Source organism: Magnolia sinica, chromosome 14 (genome assembly GCF_029962835.1).
Source record: "Magnolia sinica isolate HGM2019 chromosome 14, MsV1, whole genome shotgun sequence".
NCBI classification, from domain to species: domain Eukaryota; kingdom Viridiplantae; phylum Streptophyta; class Magnoliopsida; order Magnoliales; family Magnoliaceae; genus Magnolia; species Magnolia sinica.
The window spans coordinates 21,719,725-21,740,841 of record NC_080586.1 but is presented as its reverse complement, the minus strand read 5'-3'; the positions used below and the strand labels follow the sequence as shown (position 1 = coordinate 21,740,841).

Here is a 21,117-nt window from a genome sequence, read left to right as displayed (position 1 = left end):
TGTAGGCACCATTAGCCCCCTAACAAAAGTTCACAAGCACTGTTGTTGTTGTTTTTTGTTTTTTGTTTTTGTTTTTGTTTTTTTCATTGATTTATTTATTTTTTGTTTAAATTTATTTTATTTCTTTCTGATATTCTATTGGGATTTTCTATTTTTACAGGGGATCGGGCATGGCTCATCTCTTTTTAAATGTTTTGTTAATTTGATTTTTTGTTAGTATAGACTAATAATGATCTAGTAATTGCCACCGTCACCATATCAGACTCAGCCATTCATTATATGGTCACTCGGTCTAAAACCAAGCAGTCCTCTGTCACTGAAGGGAACTATCAGTCTCTCTCTCTCTTTACTAAAACCATGTGAATGTTCCTAATTTATTTCGTTGTTTTTTAATTTATATTTTCTCTTCTTTGCCTTAATTTAATTTACTAATTTTTATTACATTTAATTAAAAATTAATTATTTGTGAACAAATGTATCCACCACGCCGGACAGTTTAGGACACTTCCACACTCACCACCCATGCATGTGTTGAGGTAACACGGCCACATTACATTCCTTCCGAGTCCAATTAATGTAATTTCCATTTGGAAAAGTCTTCCATTAGATAAATAATAGGGGTGATTAGGTAAGTTCCGCTTAATTGAACTAAGTATTGCAGTTCAATTCAATAGTGCATCCAAAAGCCACCTCTGAGGAATTTAAGATATATTGTTGATTCCAGAAAAAATGAAAATAAAAAAAAATGTTTACTAATCCAAAAAGGAAAAAAAAAAAAAGAAGCAAAAAAGTAACAAAAGTAGGAAAAGGAATTTACTGAACAATACCAACGCAGGCAGAATCAACTCAGGCAGAAAAGCCAGTAACTAAAAGGTAAGAACAATCTTCTCGTCCCATTCTCCTGCACACCCACAAAACATAAAAATGGTGTATTGTCTCGGAAATCTATTATTACAAAGAGGTCTGTAGCCTCTGAGATGAGTCATGGCCGACCAGAAATGACTGCATGAGGATGGTGTACAACTGTAAGCATAGTTAGAGAATCACTCCATCCAATTTCATGCAATGAAATAAATGGCAAAACCAGAGTTTCATGGATGAACGTAATGAATACAAGAAAGCTCTGACCAGACATTCTGCATGCTGTGTTAAAGAAATTTCTTGAATTTATGATCCCTAGAGTCTACTATAATGCACAGATAAATGCCCTAATTTGAGGGTCTTAGAATTCCTCTACTGATGATAAAATTCTCCCAGGGTCATGCAGCATATTAAATTCTCAACAATCAGCATAGGAAACAAAATGAGAGGGGAAAAAAAGATGCACTCATAGGCATGAAAACCATATCCAGCCATACTGTGTGCTACTTATCTGAAACAAGATTATATCCGTGCATGCGCACACACAAACACACTATCTATGCAGTGGCTGAGAAAGAGAACGGGAAAGGAGATACTCATAGATACAAAAACCATCTCCAACCAGGCCACACAGGCACGCACACAGAGAAGCAAGTATACACATAAGAGAAAAAGGGTATACTCACCAGTATGAGAACCTAGAGCAGCAGACAATCTGTCTGCACCAGGCAGGATCTCTCGCATGCACACATGACCCCACTCCAACCTAATGTTTTCAGTATCAACGATAATGGATGATATATCCCACGATATATATCGTATACCACCTATACGATACGAAACACATAAGTAGTGCGAAGATATCCCACCTATTCGATCCAGCAAGCATTTTTTATTTTCGATCTTTTTTTATTATTATTTTAATAAACTTTAAATCATGTTAAATCAATGTCGAATGGTTACAAATCCATAATTCATATTTTATATAAAAAAATAACGAATTTGGAGCTTCGATTTTGAAATTTGAGGGAGATGAGCCGAGTTACAGAAAATTGGAAAAAATCGAAATTTCCCAATTCATCACAAATCGATTGCAATCTTTGTTGCCAAACACAAAACAAACATGTATGTAACTTGATCTAGTATTCTTCTTTTTTGCTTTTAAATGTATTGCTTGTCTTTCCATACATGTCTTTTTACATTTATATATTAATGAATACGCTTTGAATATACATGCATTAGTTCAGCCAAACAACGCATATATTAGGACCCAATAAAAGGAAACTTATTATGTGCACTTGTTTTTGTAATGTTTTGATTTCTAAGTGTGAATTGATGTCATTTTTAACAATATCTAAAGTTTTCATTGAAAAATTCAACCAATTTTCCAATGGTTCCCCATGTTTCCCAACAACAACGATACATTATGCAATACAACCAATATATCCCCATGCGATAACCGATATGTATCCGTATCCCAAGGGTGCGATACATTACACGATAATGATATAGAAAACAATGTTCCAACCCACTCCCCTATGCAATCACATGCACAAAATACAAAATGATTATGCCACCACAGACAATTACTTAGATACCTATACAGCATCGAGACAAGTATTTCTATAGCTTCAGTGATTCCATGCACATGTCAAGTAATTCACGTTCTTAGCGACCTTTCACTAAAAATCACGACCAAAATGGTTGTGTCATATAAGAGAGAATCATATTTAGATTAGGGGAAAAAAGACAAGATTGAAATCAAACAGCCCTACAAAGACTATGGGCAAAAATTAAGACAAATTTCTTCCAAACTTCCTTTCTGTACCTTAGGCTTTGCAAAGCCTTACATACAGAGAGTGCAACAAGCTGCACAGTGTACATGTCGGTGTTGGGCGACTCATCCACAATTCTAACTCTACAATTTTTAACAGCTTTCTTTTCTTTTCTTTTTTCTTTTTCTTTTTCCTTTTTGTTGGTGTTTGACAGTTCCCAACAAATGACAAGAATTACATGATGACTTTCAATGGACTTTGAGAAGATGTCTGTCGTCTGGGCATTGGACGCCGTCAAGGGTGCACTACGAATGGAATAGAAAAGGTAGCAATGGACCTTATTCCCCTGGTGAAAACGGAAAGCAAGATAGAACAGAAGATGGCTTCTGATATTTTGTTCTTTTCTGGGAGTGGCGCCTCTGAACCATACAACTATTCTCTGCTAAAGACTTACACAGACCAAAAGCATGCTGACTTGGGGTTTAGGTATAGGAATTACCTCCCAGTTACTCATTTGCACCTTCGGAGCTACGGAGAGCATTTGCTCGTTTTCTCTCTCTCCAATTCTCGCCCCATACTTTGGCCTCCGCAACTGCACGCTCTCTATCAAGATCTCGATTGTGATTCCTTGGACCTTCCCTTGCTTTCCCTGCATGAACAGGACTATCCCTCTGAGATTCCTGCTTGTCCAACTCATCCAAACCCCATTTCCTTCCGGACCCGCCTCCCGAATCTCCTCTGCCAGCTTCTGCACCAAAGCTCACTCCCCAGGCGAGGTCCCTGTGTCTGAAATCGGGAGAATTTTGATGTGGTGATTGGACACCATGCCGTCTGACGCGTCCCACCTCATCATGGCTGTCAGGCCCACCACCTAGGTTCTTTTGGTCATCCTTGTCCTTCAGGGTAGATGGACCTACTCTACTACTATGAGTAGAAGCTGCATTTGGATCGTAAGTTTGGGAAGCTAAATATGTCAGAGCAGTCACGACATCCCCTATAAGTGGCCGAGTAGCAGCTTGCTCTTGCAAACACATGGCAGCAACAGCAAGGGCTTGGTAAAGGCCTCGCATCGGGTAACGGCCTTGCAAAAGGGGATCTGCCATCTTGGGGAATTTTCGACGGTCCTTGAACAGTGGACGTGCCTGCACACAGCATCCAGAAACATGAAAGAAAAATAAGCTCTGCACAGCACATCCAGAAACATGAAAGAAAAATAAACTCTTCATCAGCAGGAGTCCACAATGAAGTGCATGAAAATACCATTGTTTCATGATAATTGTTTTGAACTAAAACACCACAAGTCTTGTGATGGAATGATTTAAAAAAGATGTGTTCCCAAAATACCATAACCTTTCACAATTTTTTATTATTATTATTTTTTTTAAAAAAAAAAAGCATACAACGGTGTGTTCAGAGCTGCCAAAGCAGCATAAGTGATGTGCTTGCCCAAATTACAATTGGGATAAGAACAGAACGCATTCTTATCTCGCTCATTATTTGGGAAGAAAAGGCAGGATAACATAATCGCCACTCAATGAGCCATGCCACCCAAGCACCAGTCAGATGGGCTTCGCTCAAGTAGCAGTACCAATCCTGATTTAAGGTGCTTTCAAACGGGCAACAGAAGTTCAACTTTTGGATGGTTTACACTGATAATTTCAGGATGGGTACAAGGCAAACACTTTCCTTATATATATATATATATATATATATATATATATACACACACACACACACACACACACAGAGAGAGAGAGAGAGAGAGAGAGAGAGGTCTTTGGCGAACCGTACGGCAAGAGACCTTTGTGCGCTCCACCTCCCTATCCTCTTGGGAACTTAGATAGGGTGGGCCCTATAGTGATGCATACATGAAATCTACTCCGACCATTAGGTTGGTGTTGGCAATTTAGCTGTAGGGCTAAGACAACAGGTAGATTTATGATTTAGGTGGGCCACACTAAAGGAAACAATGGGAGAGGGGATGCATATCATTGGATTTTTACATGGTCCACCATAATGTTTATGTGAAATCCACTCCAACCATTAGCTTCCTTGAGAAAATTCATGCACGGGGAATAACAATTATACCCATGCTTGATTTATGTGGGCCAAACCAAATAACACAGTTTGGATGGTGGGCATCCCCCTGCCTGTTCCCCCTCATGTGGCCCACCATAATTATTGATGTGACTGATTTTTTAGCCATACAGCTAAAGGTTTTTTGCTAACCTTATGGACGGAGTGGATTTCACATACACATCATGGTGGGGCCACCCCCAGCCCACCCTCCGACTGCCTTGGTTGGCATGTTGACCAAGGCAGTAGCCAGAGTCAGTGGGTGCTTGTGGTCCCCACAGTGATGTATATATTTATCCACACCGTCCATCCATTTGTCCAACTCATTTTATAGCATGAGCACAAAATGAAGCAGATCCAAATGTTAGGTGGACCACACCATAGGAAAACAGTGGTGATTGAATGCCCACCATTAACTTCCCAGGGTCCACTGTATTATTTATTTGCCATCCAATATGTTGATTAGGTCATAAAAAAACTGGATGAAGGGAAAACACAAATACCAACTTGGTCCAAAACTTTTGTGCCCCAAAAAGTTTTGAATGGTGGTCCTTCAATCACCACTGTTTCCTGTGGTGTGGTCCACCTGACATTTGGATCTACCTCATTTTTTGGCTCATGCCCTAAAATGATCTGGCAAAATGGATTAACTGCATGGATAAAACACATGCATCATGGCAGAGGCCACGGATCACTTCCAGCACCGACCACTAGCTATCAATGAGGTTTGGCAGGGTCAGCATGCAATCCGGTTTGTGAGGTGAAGGAGCTCTGGGCAAGCAAATCAAGATGGAAAAGCTTGGGTGGGCCCCACCGTGATGTGCATGTGAAATCTACTCCAACCACAAAGTGTGTGATGAGGAATTTAGCTATAGGGCTAAAAAATCAGCCACATCCATAATTCAAGTGGGCCACATGAGAAGAAATAGTGCAAGGAATGCCCACCATTCAAACTTTTTCAATTGGCGTAGCCCACATAAATCACGTATGAGCCTAATTTTTGGTCCCTGTGTATAAATTTTCATGAAGCAGCTAATGGTTGGAGTGGATTTCACATAAACATCACTGTGAGCCACGTAAAAATCCAATGGTAGGCGTCCCCTCTCCAATTGTTTCCCTTTGTGTGGCCCACCTGAATCATGAATCCGGCTGGTTTTTAGCCCTATGGATAAATTGCCATCATTGACGTAATGGTTGGAGTGGAATTCACAAACTCATTATAGTACGGCCACCTTGTCTAGGTTCCCAATACCACCGGGAATTGGGCAGCATGAAGGTCTCCTGCGGGATGGTTCACAGGAGACCATTACTATCTATATAAACTCCTGAATTTGAAAATAATATGAACTTTCTTTTTTATATGAAAGACAACTGATGAGACTTTATGATGGAAATATGATTGGCTTTTGAAAATTGAAACACAGGTAACATTTACAAATGCTATAATTTCTATTTCAAGAGCTGTGAGATGCCAAATGCACTACAAGAATAAAATTTGAAAAGGTGCAATGAAAAGAAGTAATATACCCAAGCAACCAAGTTGTGCTCCCCAGCAACTCGGGTGTTGTCGATAGCCTTGCGTCCTGTGATGAGCTCAAGGAAGACTACGCCAAAACTATAGACATCTGATTTCAGTGTAAGCTGTCCGGTCATAGCATACTCAGGAGCACAATAACCATATGTTCCCATCACCCGTGTGGAGACATGAGTCTTGTCCCCAACAGGACCCAGTTTCGCAAGCCCAAAATCCGACAACTTCGGATGATATCCTTCATCAAGTAGAATGTTGGATGATTTGAAGTCCCTATAAATAACGGGAGGGTTTGCTTTGTCATGCAAGTATTCTAACCCTTTTGCTGCACCAGCGGCAATCTTCATCCTCGTATTCCAGTCTAGAGGCTCTTTTTCAGGTGGAATATCTAACAAGAGGGCAATAAGTCAGCTGATTCGCAAAAGAGTAACTACAGGTAGAGGGGTATCTATTAGGTAAAAAAAATATTTAATAGCATAAGTTTGAAAATAAAAAAATGAAAGTGGAACTGCACAAACACAATCGACATCCACACGTGTTCTATAGCAAGTGAAACTGTATGCGGTTCAGGAAGCTGGAAATGGTTGGAAATGAAATAGATTTCCATGGATACGTGCTGTTTAAATATAAAATTGTAGCTGTGGAAATCATTTCTCATTATTATGCTTTTCCTTGGAAAATGAGTAATCTAATGTCGCCCAAAAACCTAATCCATGGGCATTTCCTCTCATTTTGGTGACACAAACTGAACAGGGATCCTTTTCATTTTCCACACTAAAAAGAACTGCTATCCAGACAATGGCAAAGGAAAAACAAATTGATTTCCATGAAAACATTAGTTGCAAAACAAACAGTGGGCTGTAAATTCTTTCCCACAGTGTTGACATATACAAGATTGGGCCGTGCCTCTCTAGACCATGGGCCATAGGCGAGTAGGAATACTATCAACTCTGTAATTCCCTATTGATGTCAGTGTAGTTTGACTGTAATGATGACTGACCTTGCGGTGTTTGTTTTCTCCATGAATCACCGTAAATAAGGTAGTTTTACAATAGAAAATTGTAATGATTACAATTTCCTTTCCTTGGATTGCATTTGACTGTATTTGAATATCAATTCTTGTAATGATTACAAGTTCCTTTATTACCCTTGGCAATCCACTACAAATTAGGCTCCTCTGAACTCAAGTACTGATAGTATTCCTACTCACTTGCTCATTTATTCTGATTTATATTTAGATTTGTCCTTGAATCTGCCTATTGCTATTAGAAAAGCTAAAAGATAGTGTATTGCTCATCCTATTCAACATTTTGTTTCCTATCATTCCTTATCCCTTGAACACAAGTCCTTTGTTTCTTGCCTTGAGTGTTCTTCCTCTACCAAAAAATTATAAAGAGGCTCTTACTTCTCCTTTGTGGCATTGAGCCATGGAGGAGGAGATGGCTGATCTTGAGAAGAAACAAACATGGAAATGACTAGTTTACCCGTTGGGTAGACTCCGATGGATTGTCGTTGGATATATATCACCCTAATGGTATTATAGCTAGATATAAAGCTCGCCTAGTTGCTAAGGGGCTTACATAGACATATTGTGAGGATTATTCTGAGACCTTTGCTCCTGTTGATAAGATGAACTCAATTCGGATTATTATTTCTCTTGCTACCAGTCAGGCCATTGCACCGGCTTCATGTTAAGAATGCCTTCTTAAATGGTGATTTGATTGAAGAAATTTATGTGCAATCTCATCTCTGGGCCATGGGCCATAAGCTTGACTTGGGTTGTGGCCCCTTTATTTCCCTTTTATTTTTTCTCTTTTTTACTTTGTTCCATTTTTACCCTTTGCTCATTTTATGTAATTTTTTTATTTACTTAATATTTAAAGAGAGAGGATTCGACGTCCAACCCTACTTGTGTTTCTTTTCTTCTTAAAGCCTTTCTTTCCTTTGACACACAGTTTTCCACTTTGTTAGTTTCCCGTTGATGCAGGATATGAAATTCAAGTATGATGTGCGAGATTTCAGGCTTAAGATCACATTAGTTCAGAAACAATTACACAAATTCCACATCCCACATAAAAGTCCAAACCATTCAATTAAGGGGGAATTTATGCGGGTCCAGGCCTACACATGTTAGGGATGGAACTGTTAAAATTATAAACCAAACGATGCTCAAAGATAAACAATAATCATCCACACATGCATAGTAATCAGTCTCTAATCCAAGGGATTCAGAAATTCCAATTCGGAGAACCCTAGAGTAAGAAAAGGGGCATAAAATTGGAGATTTGAGTACTTTAGGGTTAGGTTTAGGGATTTTGGATGGAAGCGGAGTGAAAGAGAGGAAAGAGACGAACCAGAGAAGTACCGGACACGTGGACAACAACAATGGCCCAGACGCATGTGAGTGTGATCCCGACCACACGTGTGTGGGGCCCATTATTCAGAAAAAGGTCACCTTGGCCCTGTCGAGCAGGGATGGACTACAAAACCCCCAAATCTCAGCTCGATTCGATGTACGATTTGTGCGTGGTGCTCCGCCGAAGTTTCAGCCCTCCTGTAGAGCCAGATTCTGAAATTCTGCTGTGATGAGGAAAATTGCTGCAATAGATGATTGATTCGAAGTATAGATGATGGGGTGAGATGAGAAGAGGGGATAGTAGAAGATAGGTAGTAGAGATGACGATGGATGCAGGCGTATCGGGATAAATGTGGCTTCGCACCACGGTAGCTAACCTTTCGATGAAGAGAGGGTTTCACACCCAATTAAGTTTCACAACTCATAGAGTAGGAAAACGCGAAATTTTTATTAATCTTCAATGAATGCAAAAGAACCACAAGGGATGCCTATTTATAGAGAAAACCCTATACTCCAAAACTCGCGCCATGTGCGTAACCTATTACTTGGCGATGAAGTAAACTAAAATAAAAACTAAACAAAGTAATCTAAGGCGTTCATGATGTTCTAAATAATAACAATAAGCAAAACCTAAAATATGAAATCAATCCGACTCGTGGGCCACGATCATGAGATCCTATGATGGGCTTTTCTTGACTAATAGCCCACTCTTTTGAATCAAAACTTCGTCTTCTAGCTAGAAGGCCCTCCCTGGACGTCGTTATCGATCTAGATTGACGGTGGGGCCCTCCTTCTTCTGGCATACGAGCGTAGGGGTTGGTGTGCGTGCACGTGTGGACGGCGTGTGTGGGATGTCCCCATCACCCGTGGATGTCTTCCATAACCACATTTTGGATTCTTCCTATCCAAACTAGCCCTCCTAGAATGAAAGAGCATGTTATAATATATTTCTCCAAAATGATAGAACCTTTACAAGCATGGTGTGTAAGAACGCTACTCATTTTTAGAACTGCATCTTCACACAAAGGCAAAAGGGTCCTTACATATAGGCCTTAATCTAGTGTACCATGCCCTATGCAATAAGGTGGGACACATTCAAATCCAAGCGTTTTTACATGAAGCTTGTTCAAACTATTACCCAAATGCCATTACTGTTGGCAGGCATGGCAAGGATTGGATAATGATGGGTCCTCTCAAATACACATTCCACAGATACAAGTGTGGCAGAATTGTTTAGTACTTTCTTTTCTAATTAATACCTCCAATTTATTAAAAAAGAAAATAGAAAGGCTACAATGTTGTGTGAATTGTAATCCATTTGGTATTATTCACGTTAAAATTCTAAATAAGTAAACAGTTCCCAAGTTCAAATCCATTGGATTTGGATGTCGAATCTCAGGGGAGGAAATCCTTATCTTACTCTTATTCAAGTGTCTGATTCAGAGTGGGTACTCCAACTTTATGAATGATCTAGGTATCATAGGCTGAGATTTTATGGCCCTCACCTTTCATTGGTGTTTGCTTTGCATTCTGAAGGCCAAGTTGGATCGTGTGCATAGACAACGTTCAGTTAAGAAAAAAAAAAGAAGCTCTAATATGCTTCCTTGTTCTCATCCATGTGATGCTCTTGTTAGAGTCACAAATCGTGATAGTTGTAAGGCTGCTATGCCTTTAACAGTGTTTTAAATAGCGAATAGCGTGTAGCGTAGCGTTCACCCCTCTAAAGTGTGAGGCATAAGCTACATAGTGTGTAGCATAAGCTACATGGTCCTTCTAGATGTTGCGTTTGGTTGCACCAATTTCATAATATTCTACACCAAATTAGTCTGATTAATAATGAAATTTAACAAAATTTCATGATATCTTGTGCACCCAAACGCATCCTAAAAGGTAAACAAAGAACCATAAAAAAAAAAAAAAAAAAACTGATTTAATATTGTTACTTGTATTATTTAATTTTTATTGAGAACAAAAAAAAAAAGAAATGTAACAAATTATTGAAAACATTAATTTATTTTAGTGTTGTTCTGAAAAATAACTTGTAATGTGAGCTACGTAGCATGTGATGTAGTCTATGTAGCGTGATGAGTATATAAATTATCATGTAGTGTAGGCTACACGTGACTTGAGCTATTTTCATGAGTTACGTAACATTAAGGCTAAGCTATGCTACGTAGCGTAAGCTATAAGCTACATAGCGTGATTAAAAAAGAAGAAGAAGAAGAAGAAGCTACATAGCATAGCTATTTAAAAACTGGCCTACAGTGCCTAATTATAGCAGTGCGGGCTGCATGAACGTTTGTCACATGCTACCAAATATATCCAAGCATATTGCAGGCTATCTATTGAGCATTTGGACAGAAGCAAAAATCATTCAACCATTTTGACTATCTAGAATATGCCACAAGATGTTGCAATAATGCCATTAAGACACTTCGTTGACCCACTAACTAGTTGATGCAAGTTCCAACCCACGTGTGGACCATAGAGGACCCAAAGTGGGCAAACCAGATCACACGTGTGACAGGATTTTCTAAATATCAGTTTTGTACTTTTCATTAGTTTGAGAATGTTCACTGTGTACAACCATACAGCTGTATACACAACTCTATGGCTGTGCATGCAACCATATCAATCCCTATGGCCTAAGCATGATAATTTTAGGTCTAGTAGCTTTGGCAACTTTACTACAACTTTGATCTCTCTTGTTTTTTCCCTTACTCACGTGCGTGCACACATGTATGGCTTAAATAAGCCATTTATACCATTTTGCTGAATAAGACTTCCTACAACAGTCTAATAGCAGGTCACTTTCCTTTCACTGTAGATATCTCGAGATGATGTATCTACTTACACGTGTATTGTGAGGGGCATTTAGCACGAAACCAACCATTCGAGTAATTGTGAAATATCAGGACCGTGTGGCAAGCCAATGCCACTGAGAAACTTCTTCCTCTCAAAACTGGTTTGTCCAAAGCATGAGATTGAGGTCAAATATATGTGACAAGGACACTGCACTATACAGAATTTGTGCCATGTCAACCTGTGCGGAAACAAACAGGTGTGTCCAACACTCTTGGATATACCTCATGTAGATAAAACTTATATTATGCTCATTTAGAATTGTTTTACTTTGGGAATCTTTATACATGTAAATGATTACTTCATAGGTTTTTATTGTGGGGTTTTCTTAACATATGAATAGTTATAGTATACTACAAAATATAATGCTTTGATATTTTAACATAATCGTGTGCAAGTGTTGGCAAACAAGACTTTTAAAAGCCACTGTTCCAACACCCCATACCCTTGTCTGGCATCACAACAAATGTCGGTATCAAAACTAACCACTTGCTCTAAAAGCTCGAACTGATAGAGTGTGGCGAATCAATCCCTTTATCTCATTGCCCAAGTCAAGCCCTCAGCCGAACCCCCCTCATGGGCCCCACTTCACATGGGTCTCGTCGCCTCACACGGGCCGCCCACCCTGAGTGTGCCCCCGCTTCACGCAGGCCACCCCACTTGAGCCCGGTATGAAAATGCCCATGCATTACTCACATAGGGTGAAATTACAGCCATCATGCTTATCACGAAAACCATGGTCAACATGCTACTCATTCAAATCAAAACTTCAACTTTTACTATAACAGAGAATAGAAAGAGTTCAAAACAACATTCTCTACTGTAACATAGAAATTAGAAGAGGATTTGTCTTCAAGATTAAGAACAAAGTTTGCTTTCCAAAGAAGAAAAGGTTCGATGTTAGAAAGCTAACGAATACATATCGTCGCGATCTCATTATATGAGTCCCCTCCACTATCCAAGGTCCACCTACCCAATCCGAAAAATCTCTATCCTAGTCTCAATAGCCAATAGCTTTGCTCCATTCAAAGTTTCCAACCCCACCAGCCCGGTAAAAAAAAAGAAAAAAAGTAAACTTGTTGGTACCTAGTTCATCCTTTAGAACTCCCCTAATCCCAGAGGCCGCAAGGTTACCCAAGAGAACAGGGGGATCCAAGATCCTCTTTAACCGTCAACCACCCCCTTCTATTTTTCTTGGATACTTATAACCAGTGTTCGAAATATCGGTATTGCCTTACGTATGGCACCCTTGGGATACAGATACTTATCGATTATCGCATGGGATATATCGGTTATATCGCTACTGTTGGAAACATGGGGAAACATTGGAAATTTGTCGAATTTTTCAATGAAATTTCAGTGATGGTTAAAATAAATAAAGAACATCAATACACATTTACAAATCAAAACATTAACAAAAAACAAGTGCACATATTAGGTTTTCTTTGTATGGGGTCCTAATCTATGCGTTGTCTAATTGAATTGATGCAAGTATATTCATATAATTTATAAATGTAAGAAGACATGTGGAAACACAAGCAAAAGAAAAATCACTAGATTAAGTTACATACATGTTTGATTTTATGTTTGGACACAGATTGCAACCGATTTGCGAGAAATTGAGAAATTTTTTATTTTTTTTCAATTTTACGCAATTCAGTCTTTCTCCTCCAAATCTCGAAATCGAAGCTTCCCAATCCATGATTTTTCATGCAAAACATAAAAAATCATGGATTTGTAATAATTTGACATGATTTAACATGATTTACTAAAAAAATAATAATAATAAATGCTCATTGGATCGAACATGTGGGATATATCCCACTACTTGTGTGTTTCGTATCGCACAGGTGGTATACAAGATATATTGTGGGATATATCGGCCGATATCGTCGATATTTAAAACACTGCTTACAACACAGGTAGTAAATGTTAGGAAGGGACCAATTCCTTTCTTGAAGATTATCAAGCATAAGAACATAGTTAGTGGTGGCTGCCCAACAAAATGCCTCAACACGGTGGAATAGGACAAATTCAAAACACAAATGAAGGGCGTCTTGGTCACATCAAACATATCGTGACGGCAGGTTGTTACTCAATAAGACTTGTCATTTGGTTAAAGAAGACAAATTTGCCTCAAGAACCAGCCAATATCCCTGATGAGATTATGATTATTCTCAGACAGCTACACACAGGATACAGATTCAGGATATAACTGTAAGTTATTATGTGTGTCTTACAAAGCCCATTGGTGTCTTTTCATTCTTGGGTATGCATGTACATGTCTGCTGTATAGTATATATGCATATATGCATACATCCATGTATGAACAGTCTGCACACGTATTTCATTTATACATGTACATAAATAAGGTTGGTACTTCATCTATAATATACAGTTGCATAGAAATGGTGTTTTGTCTTCTGTGCCATATTTGCTGTGCCAGTCAAGTATGAAATGGTTTTGGGTAAATTTATCAAATGTGTCCAAAACACCCCAGGAAATGCATTTTTGTCCATACAAACAGGAACTTGCTCCTTTATAAGAAACTGTTTCAGTGGCAAATACTGTGAAGGTAGGTTTCTTTCAATCATAACTTCATCTTTCAGTCTTGAGCTTGGCAGAAAGTTCTGGTATTAGACCTCTTCAAAACCAACTTGTCCATAATCAGTCTCCTGGAAGGATCATACACTATATTTCATTGTACCCCTTAATTGCTATCATCATTAACTGTATTTCAAGGTCATGATCTGCTCTTCTTAGATCATAAGCTTTTTCATCAAAGCATATATCCCTTGGATCAATTCTGTAGACCCCTCTTATATTTGGGTGTAGATGTACGGCTCACAAATCTTTTTAAATTAACAACAAAAAAAAAAGGACCATAGAAATACACAAGTGCGCATTTGGTAGCATGGAATGGGAGAAATTTGTGGGGCTTTTTTTCTTTTCTTTTTTTTTTGAAGTTTGGTAGAAAGGAATGAGAGGGATTTGGATTTCAGAGGAACCAAAATCCCCAAAAGAACATTTTTTGAAATCACACCTCAAAGCTTATTTGCGAAATCAACGCAATTCCACAAGATTTAAAATCCATACTAGTAAACAGGCCCTAAAAGTATAACATATGAAGAATTATACCATACAATGCCATGTTCTGTAGTAAGCGAGGTATTAAAAAATGGTTACATAATGGTAACAGTGGGAACTGTTACGCATTACGGGGCCAGAGCAGCGGTTATGTAAAAAAAATGGCCTGTAATGGCCATTATGAAGCCAAACAGGTTTTTCCTTTTAGAAAAAAAAAAAAAAAAAAAAGAGGTCATAGAAACCGTTACGGCAAGTATCCTAACAGTAAAGGCAGTGGTCATTACGGCCACCATTACCATTATTGAATATTTTGGTAGTAAGGGCTAGTTTGGCAGCATGGGATTTTAAATCCTCTAAAATCGCATGGATTTTGAACCTTGTGGAATCAAGTGGATTTTACAAATCAGCTTTGAGATGGATCTCAAAAATGGTGTTTTGGGGGGATTTTGATTCCCTTAAATCCAAGTCCCTTCCATTCCTTGCCACCAAATGACCAAAAAAGAAAAATCCACAAATCCCTCCCATTCTATACTGCCAAACAAACCTAAATATCATACCAGCACATGAATCTAACTACATGTGGTACACATTTAGACATAGGTATACCATCTAATTTGTAGATGCACCACTATTAGTGGAGCATGTAGCCTGAAAATTGTAATAATCAAATGATCTTAGCTTCCCAAGAAATGTAGACTGTTGGTGGATCCTTTCTAACCACTCATCCATATGGCACTGCCAAGCAGTTATGATTGCAACTAATTATGTAACTGTTGGGTAGTTCAAATATATCTATAATGATCAATATGTACTGAATAATTTATTAATACTGTATTGAATCGTGTAAGGTACCAATGCTTGTAGCAACAAAAGAAGTACCTGAAACCGTTTTAAGCTTAACGTAGAAGACCAGGAAATGCATCACCCTTTTAATGACTATAATAAAGCATGTGCAGGTGGATGACACAAGTACACAAATAATGCATTTCTTTTGCTTAGTTCGAGATGCACGAAGGGAAGGAGGAGCCAATCTGGGTGCGGAAGCAGAGAAGCATATATTTTGAAATGTTAGCCAGCATAAACACCTAGGAAAGTAACGGAAACAAGAGGGTGCGTCTGAACCGCAGCCGGCACCTCAGATGGAAGGTTCTTGCAACTAATCTTTTGGATGCATAGTGAAGGAAAAAAAAAAAAAAAAAAACGATAAGATTCCATTTAAATTTATAACTATTAAGACCCTTATTTGTACACTGTTGGAATCCCAGTGAACAGATGTATATTATGCCTTAAGGTTGTAGAATCCTGAATCAGTGGATCAGTTATTCATGCACTGTTCCTTCATGTTTGAGATTTGTTGGAGCTTCTTGAAACTTTATGGAGTGGCTCGGGTCATGCCGTGCTCAACTGGGGAGTTGTTTCAAGAGTAGCATGATGGCATGGAGCGTAAAAGGAGGTCCTTATGATGGATCTCTCTTCTTGCTTCTTCGTGGACAATATGGCTTCAAAGTAACAGAAGATTTTTTCGTGATACATGATACATCTAGCTTGCTGAGTGAGGCCTTTTTCAAGGCTAGAAGGCTAGTTATTCATTGGGATAGATCGATGTTTTAAATAGCTACGCTACGTAGTGTGTAGCTTACACTATGTAGCGTAGCCTAGCCTAGCCTTAACGCTATGTAGCTCATGAAAATAGCTTAAGTTACGTGTAGCCTATGCTACATGATAATTTGCATATGCTACACACTACATAAGACTACGTTATATGCTACATAGCTCACATTACAAGTTATCTTTCACTACAACATTAAAATCAATTGATGCTTTCAACGATTTGTTACATTTTTTCTATATTCAATAAAAGTTAGTTAATAATTTCAATGCTTTTAGTAAAATAACATAAGTAACAATATTTAATCAGTTTCATTGCTCTTTCTTTACCTTTATACTTAATCATTGCCTTTTTCTATGACTTTAGGTTGGGTTTGATTGCACCAAATTTATAAAATTTTGTTTAATTTCATTATCAATCAGCTTAATTTGGTGCAGAATATTGAGAAATCCATGCAACCAAGCGCAACCTTGATTCAAAATATAGAAGTAACGTGTGGCATAAGCTACACGCTATGTAGCTCATACCTTAGGCTACAAAGGTGAAGGCTACGCTACACGCCATGCGCAATTTAAAACACTGGGATAGATTGTTCAAGCTCTTTGCTGACAAGCCTTTAGATTTATTTGGGGTTGCTGGGAGTCCTCTTTTGTATTATTAGCATGATTCCTTATTGGCTTCCTTGTATTTTCCCCCTTTTCTCTGATAAACTTTTGGTTATCCTTCAACAAGAAACTTTTGGTTATCCTTCAACAAGAAAGAAAGAAAAAAATTAAATAAATAAATAAATAACTACGAAGACCCTTTGGACCAAAGGATGCTAGAGATAAATAACAGCCCAAGTAGATAATATCTTAAATAAGCAATAAATGGCCATTTGAATTAAACTATACTACCATTGAACAAGATATAAAATAACTCAACCAATAGATCATTATATTGAAAAGGAAAACCATTGCATGACGATGGTGTTTAATCTAACCATGTAAATGATCCTCCAAAGATCCCAATGGCATAAACTCGTAGACGAGGAGGCGCTGGTCCCCATCAGCACAATAACCTATCAAATTGACAAGGTTCGTATGGTGTAAGAGGCTGAGCATAAGAACCTCCACCAAAAATTCTCTATTTCCTTGGAGGCCATTCCTGTCAAGTTGTTTTACAGCTACGACCTGCCAAAAATAAGATTTCCCTTCACTCAAACCAGATGGTAGTACAAAAACAAGGCATTTTCAAAACCCATCACATTTCACTAGTATAAGACTGAAAGACAGATTCACACCATTCTATTGAAAGCAAGCAGTTATATGCATGGGTTTTGCATTCCACAAGAGGTGTTGAACAATATGGCTGTGCTTGGATGCTCAATTGAATTGAAATGCAATGATACGATGCAATAAGGGGAAGTGACAATAAAATATCAGAGTCATTAAAGATTACAAGGGTGCCGCTGTGCTGTCATTTTACTGTCAATGTGGAGCGGTTGTATGGTGAGTATGCATTGATTCGTGCTCTTTGTGAGGGGTTAATAATCTTAGTTGGCTCATACTCAGCACCTTATGGATTGAGGCTGACCCCAGCAATATTCTCATTTGTATATCTTCTTCAATTTGGGGTCTTGGAAGTTCGCTTCTTTTCTTTCATAGATTACAAAAGTTAGCTCATCAGTTCAATGTATATGTATCCATAGTATTGAGGGAGGAGAATGAGATGGCTAGCACCATAGCAAAAGAGGGAGAGGTGCGAGAGTCACTCATTGCCGGTTCATCCTTTCCACCATCCTATATATTTGTTTTATTTGTAGTTTCTCTAACATAATTCAGTTCTCTTTCAGACTGAAGAAAAAGGAAATGATGCTAGCTTCACTCCACTCACAGTGAAGGATAAGCCCCCAAATAAAAAATAGGATCATTTCAGTCCCAACTAGGCAAAAAGAAAAAAAAGAAATAACAATTAGGTGTGCAGTCGTCATCGCAGATTAAAATGGTGGTGCCGCCCCCACTTTGACCATCTTCCATATCAAATTGGATTATCACATTATAGTTCAATTGAGCATTGCAATGCACATGAACACTGAATCTTCAGATCAAGCCAATTCAACACGTCTAAGACTATTTTCAACTACTTGGGAAAACAAAGGAGTTCATGAAATTCTGATGCAACGAATGTGCAAACAAATCCCAACTTACCTGTCCAGTGCTCTCCAACCGACCTTTATACACGCGTCCAAACCCACCTTCACCCAGAAGGCACTCTTGCCTGAAGTTCTTGGTAGCGGCAGCAAGCTCCCGAAACGTAAAAGTCTGTGCAGCTATATGTGCCGTTGGCCCATCTTTGGGAACCAAACCTTCCTTTCTAGAATCGGAACCGTTACGAGACTTCGATTTATCTGCACAACCAAGAAAATCATCAGAAACCCAAATAAATAAATAAATAAATAAGACAATGTCGAACAACATTTCAGTATTCAAGAATCCTCGGCAGTGCAAACCGACTTTCTAACTACCAAAAAATATGTCAAAAAATATACAATGTATTACTGTCACAATGGTTACTGATAAAAGATGTGGGGAGAGGGTCATTCTTCACTAGAGAATTTAACAATAATTCAACAGAAAAAATAGTCGCAACACAAAATCTGCATTTTCAATCACTCTATGAAAGACCACGCTAGATACCGTTTTCTTTCTGATCCCAACAAAAAAACACAAGAAAACTCACATATGAACAACTAAAATGGAAAAACGAAAACAGTTCTACAAGAAACAAAACACAGAAAAAATTAGGAAAAATAAAGAGATAAAATATTTTAAAAAAATTTTTTAAAAAAAAAAAAACGAAAAAGAACAGAAAACTTTCGGTAAACCCACGAACTACAACACTAAGATTTAAAATAGAAGAAGAAAGAAAGAAAGAAAGAAAGAAAACCCAATTCAACAAAACACCACCATATGATTAAAAACCCACAGATCAGATGCAAATAATTATAACAACAGCAGCAGCAGCAACAATGATAATGATACAAACCATTTACAAGTTATTCAAAAATACCCCCCCAAAAAAACCCAAATAATAAAATTCACAAAAAAAAAAAAAAAAAAAAAAAAACATAAAATGAAATTAAAAAACAAATTCCAATAAAATAAAATTACCTGAGCTGACTCTGCTGACAGCAGCAGCAGCAGCAGGAGCAGAACCCTCTTTCCCAAATTCCTTCTTCACACCATTTCTCTCTTCTTTCGCCTCATTCGAAGATCCAAAGCACGTAAAACAACCCCCCATTTCCAATCAAACAACCCCCAAAAAAATCCCCCAAAAAAAAAAAAAAAAGAAAATAGAAATTAAAAAATGAAAGATGTTTGAACTTTAACACCCACTCTCTTTCCCTTGAAAACCCATCTCAGAATTCGAGCTCTGAAAAGAGTTTCCTCGCGTCGATCCCAACATAAACTGTTCGGACCTTCAACGCGTATCTCAGTTGAACCAAAAGAAGGAAAAGGGAACAAAAATTCGTACAAGGTAAAAAAGAAGAAGAGAGGAACCAATCGGGTTAAAAGATCCTGTAATATACGGGAAATGTAACTCACACGTGTAGCTGAGGCACGCGTGTGTTGTATGTGATCCGCTCATCAGAAGATCCCCTCTACTTAGATGCTTCTGCCTCGAGAATGAGGCTGCTGGGGCAAACCTGTAGAAAATAAATGAACGGTTATTAGAAGCTGGCCGATGGTCCGAATTCATGTACACGTGTGGCCCACTTGATCAGATGGGCTAATTTTTAGATGCGGCTTCTCCCCGGTTATGATGTACCGATTTGAGGTTCAAATATCGTACACGTTGGCTCCTCTGCACGTGTGATGATCTCTTTTTTTAATTAAGTCAGCTAATCCGATTTAAGACAGTCATTGAACTAAGTGAAGAAATATAATAGGCAAGCGGATTGCGTACCGCCCCGCTTGTACGAAAATCGGTTGAGACAGGAGCTTTGTGGTGCCGACAGGGATATATGGGTTTTATCCATGCCGTTGATTCATTTTGTGAGATCATTTTCTAACATAATCCCAAAAAAGAGGAAGATCCAAAGCTCAAGTGGACCACACCATAAGAAGAAGCAGAGATAGTGTGATCCAAAACTTCCGTGGCACCGAGAAGTTTTTAATGATGGGCGTTCAATCTTCACGGTGTGGTCCACTTGAGACTTGGATCTAACTCAGTTTTGCGCTCTTACCGTCAAATGATATGAAAAAAATAAATGAACGTTGATAAAATCCATACATCACGGTGGTCAGCACAGATACCCTGCCCGGACACATTCCGTCCAGGCCAGGCACTCGCAGGACGCAAACGGCTTCGTATAACTTACAACCTATTAAATTCATATGAAATCCAAGCCTTCCAATAGGTTTGATCCTATATTCTCATTTTTTGGGCCAAAATATAGAAAATAATTTCTACCCCTTTAAAAAATAGCAAAACTACGATTGTGGTCCCCTTGTAGTTTTATTTTTTATATTTTTGCACAAGGTGATCTTCATAAGGGGCCAACATATTGGACGGTTGGATGTCGTATTCACTTAAAATTTTGGAACCTATCCAATGGATGGACCATAAGTTAATAGTCCAATCCGTTGGACTTGACACCTTATGATGGGATTACTGTTTAGCAATTGAGTGGGAGAGACTATTGCATACAGCGGCTACATGTGAACTTCACATACATCCATATCTTTTCTGCTAATATATCACATGTTAGAATATGTGGGAACAATGAAAAAGGTGATCCATAATACCATTGTCATTTGTTATTAACAATAAGACGGTCCACTCATGTATGTGGCAATAAATTCAAAATCAATGGAAATCCAATGGTATTGTGAAGTGTAATATTGGCCCACCAAATTATAGATCAGAATAATTTCCATCAAAGTTTATTAAAATTTTATATAAAAGAATTTGAACG

At 38.3% G+C, this 21,117-nt stretch overlaps 1 protein-coding gene across 2 annotated transcripts; it reads right to left on the bottom strand.

Moving 5' to 3' along the window:
- Positions 1–546: 546 nt before the first annotated feature.
- LOC131224858 (serine/threonine-protein kinase PBL27) lies at positions 547–19,698 on the bottom strand. Of its 2 annotated transcripts, XM_058220289.1 has the most exons (6): positions 19,310–19,698; positions 18,347–18,546; positions 17,140–17,329; positions 6,240–6,631; positions 3,136–3,778; positions 547–901 (listed from the first exon to the last, which is right to left on the bottom strand). In XM_058220289.1, exons 1-5 carry the CDS (start codon positions 19,437–19,439, stop codon positions 3,143–3,145), a joined length of 1,548 nt encoding a protein of 515 aa, XP_058076272.1. In that variant the 5' UTR covers positions 19,440–19,698; the 3' UTR covers positions 547–901; positions 3,136–3,142. The 2 variants fall into 2 exon arrangements, with proteins under 2 accessions (XP_058076272.1, XP_058076271.1); XM_058220288.1 differs by lacking the exon at positions 547–901 and having other exon boundaries at positions 2,576–3,778.
- Between the last annotated feature and the right edge of the window lie 1,419 nt (positions 19,699–21,117).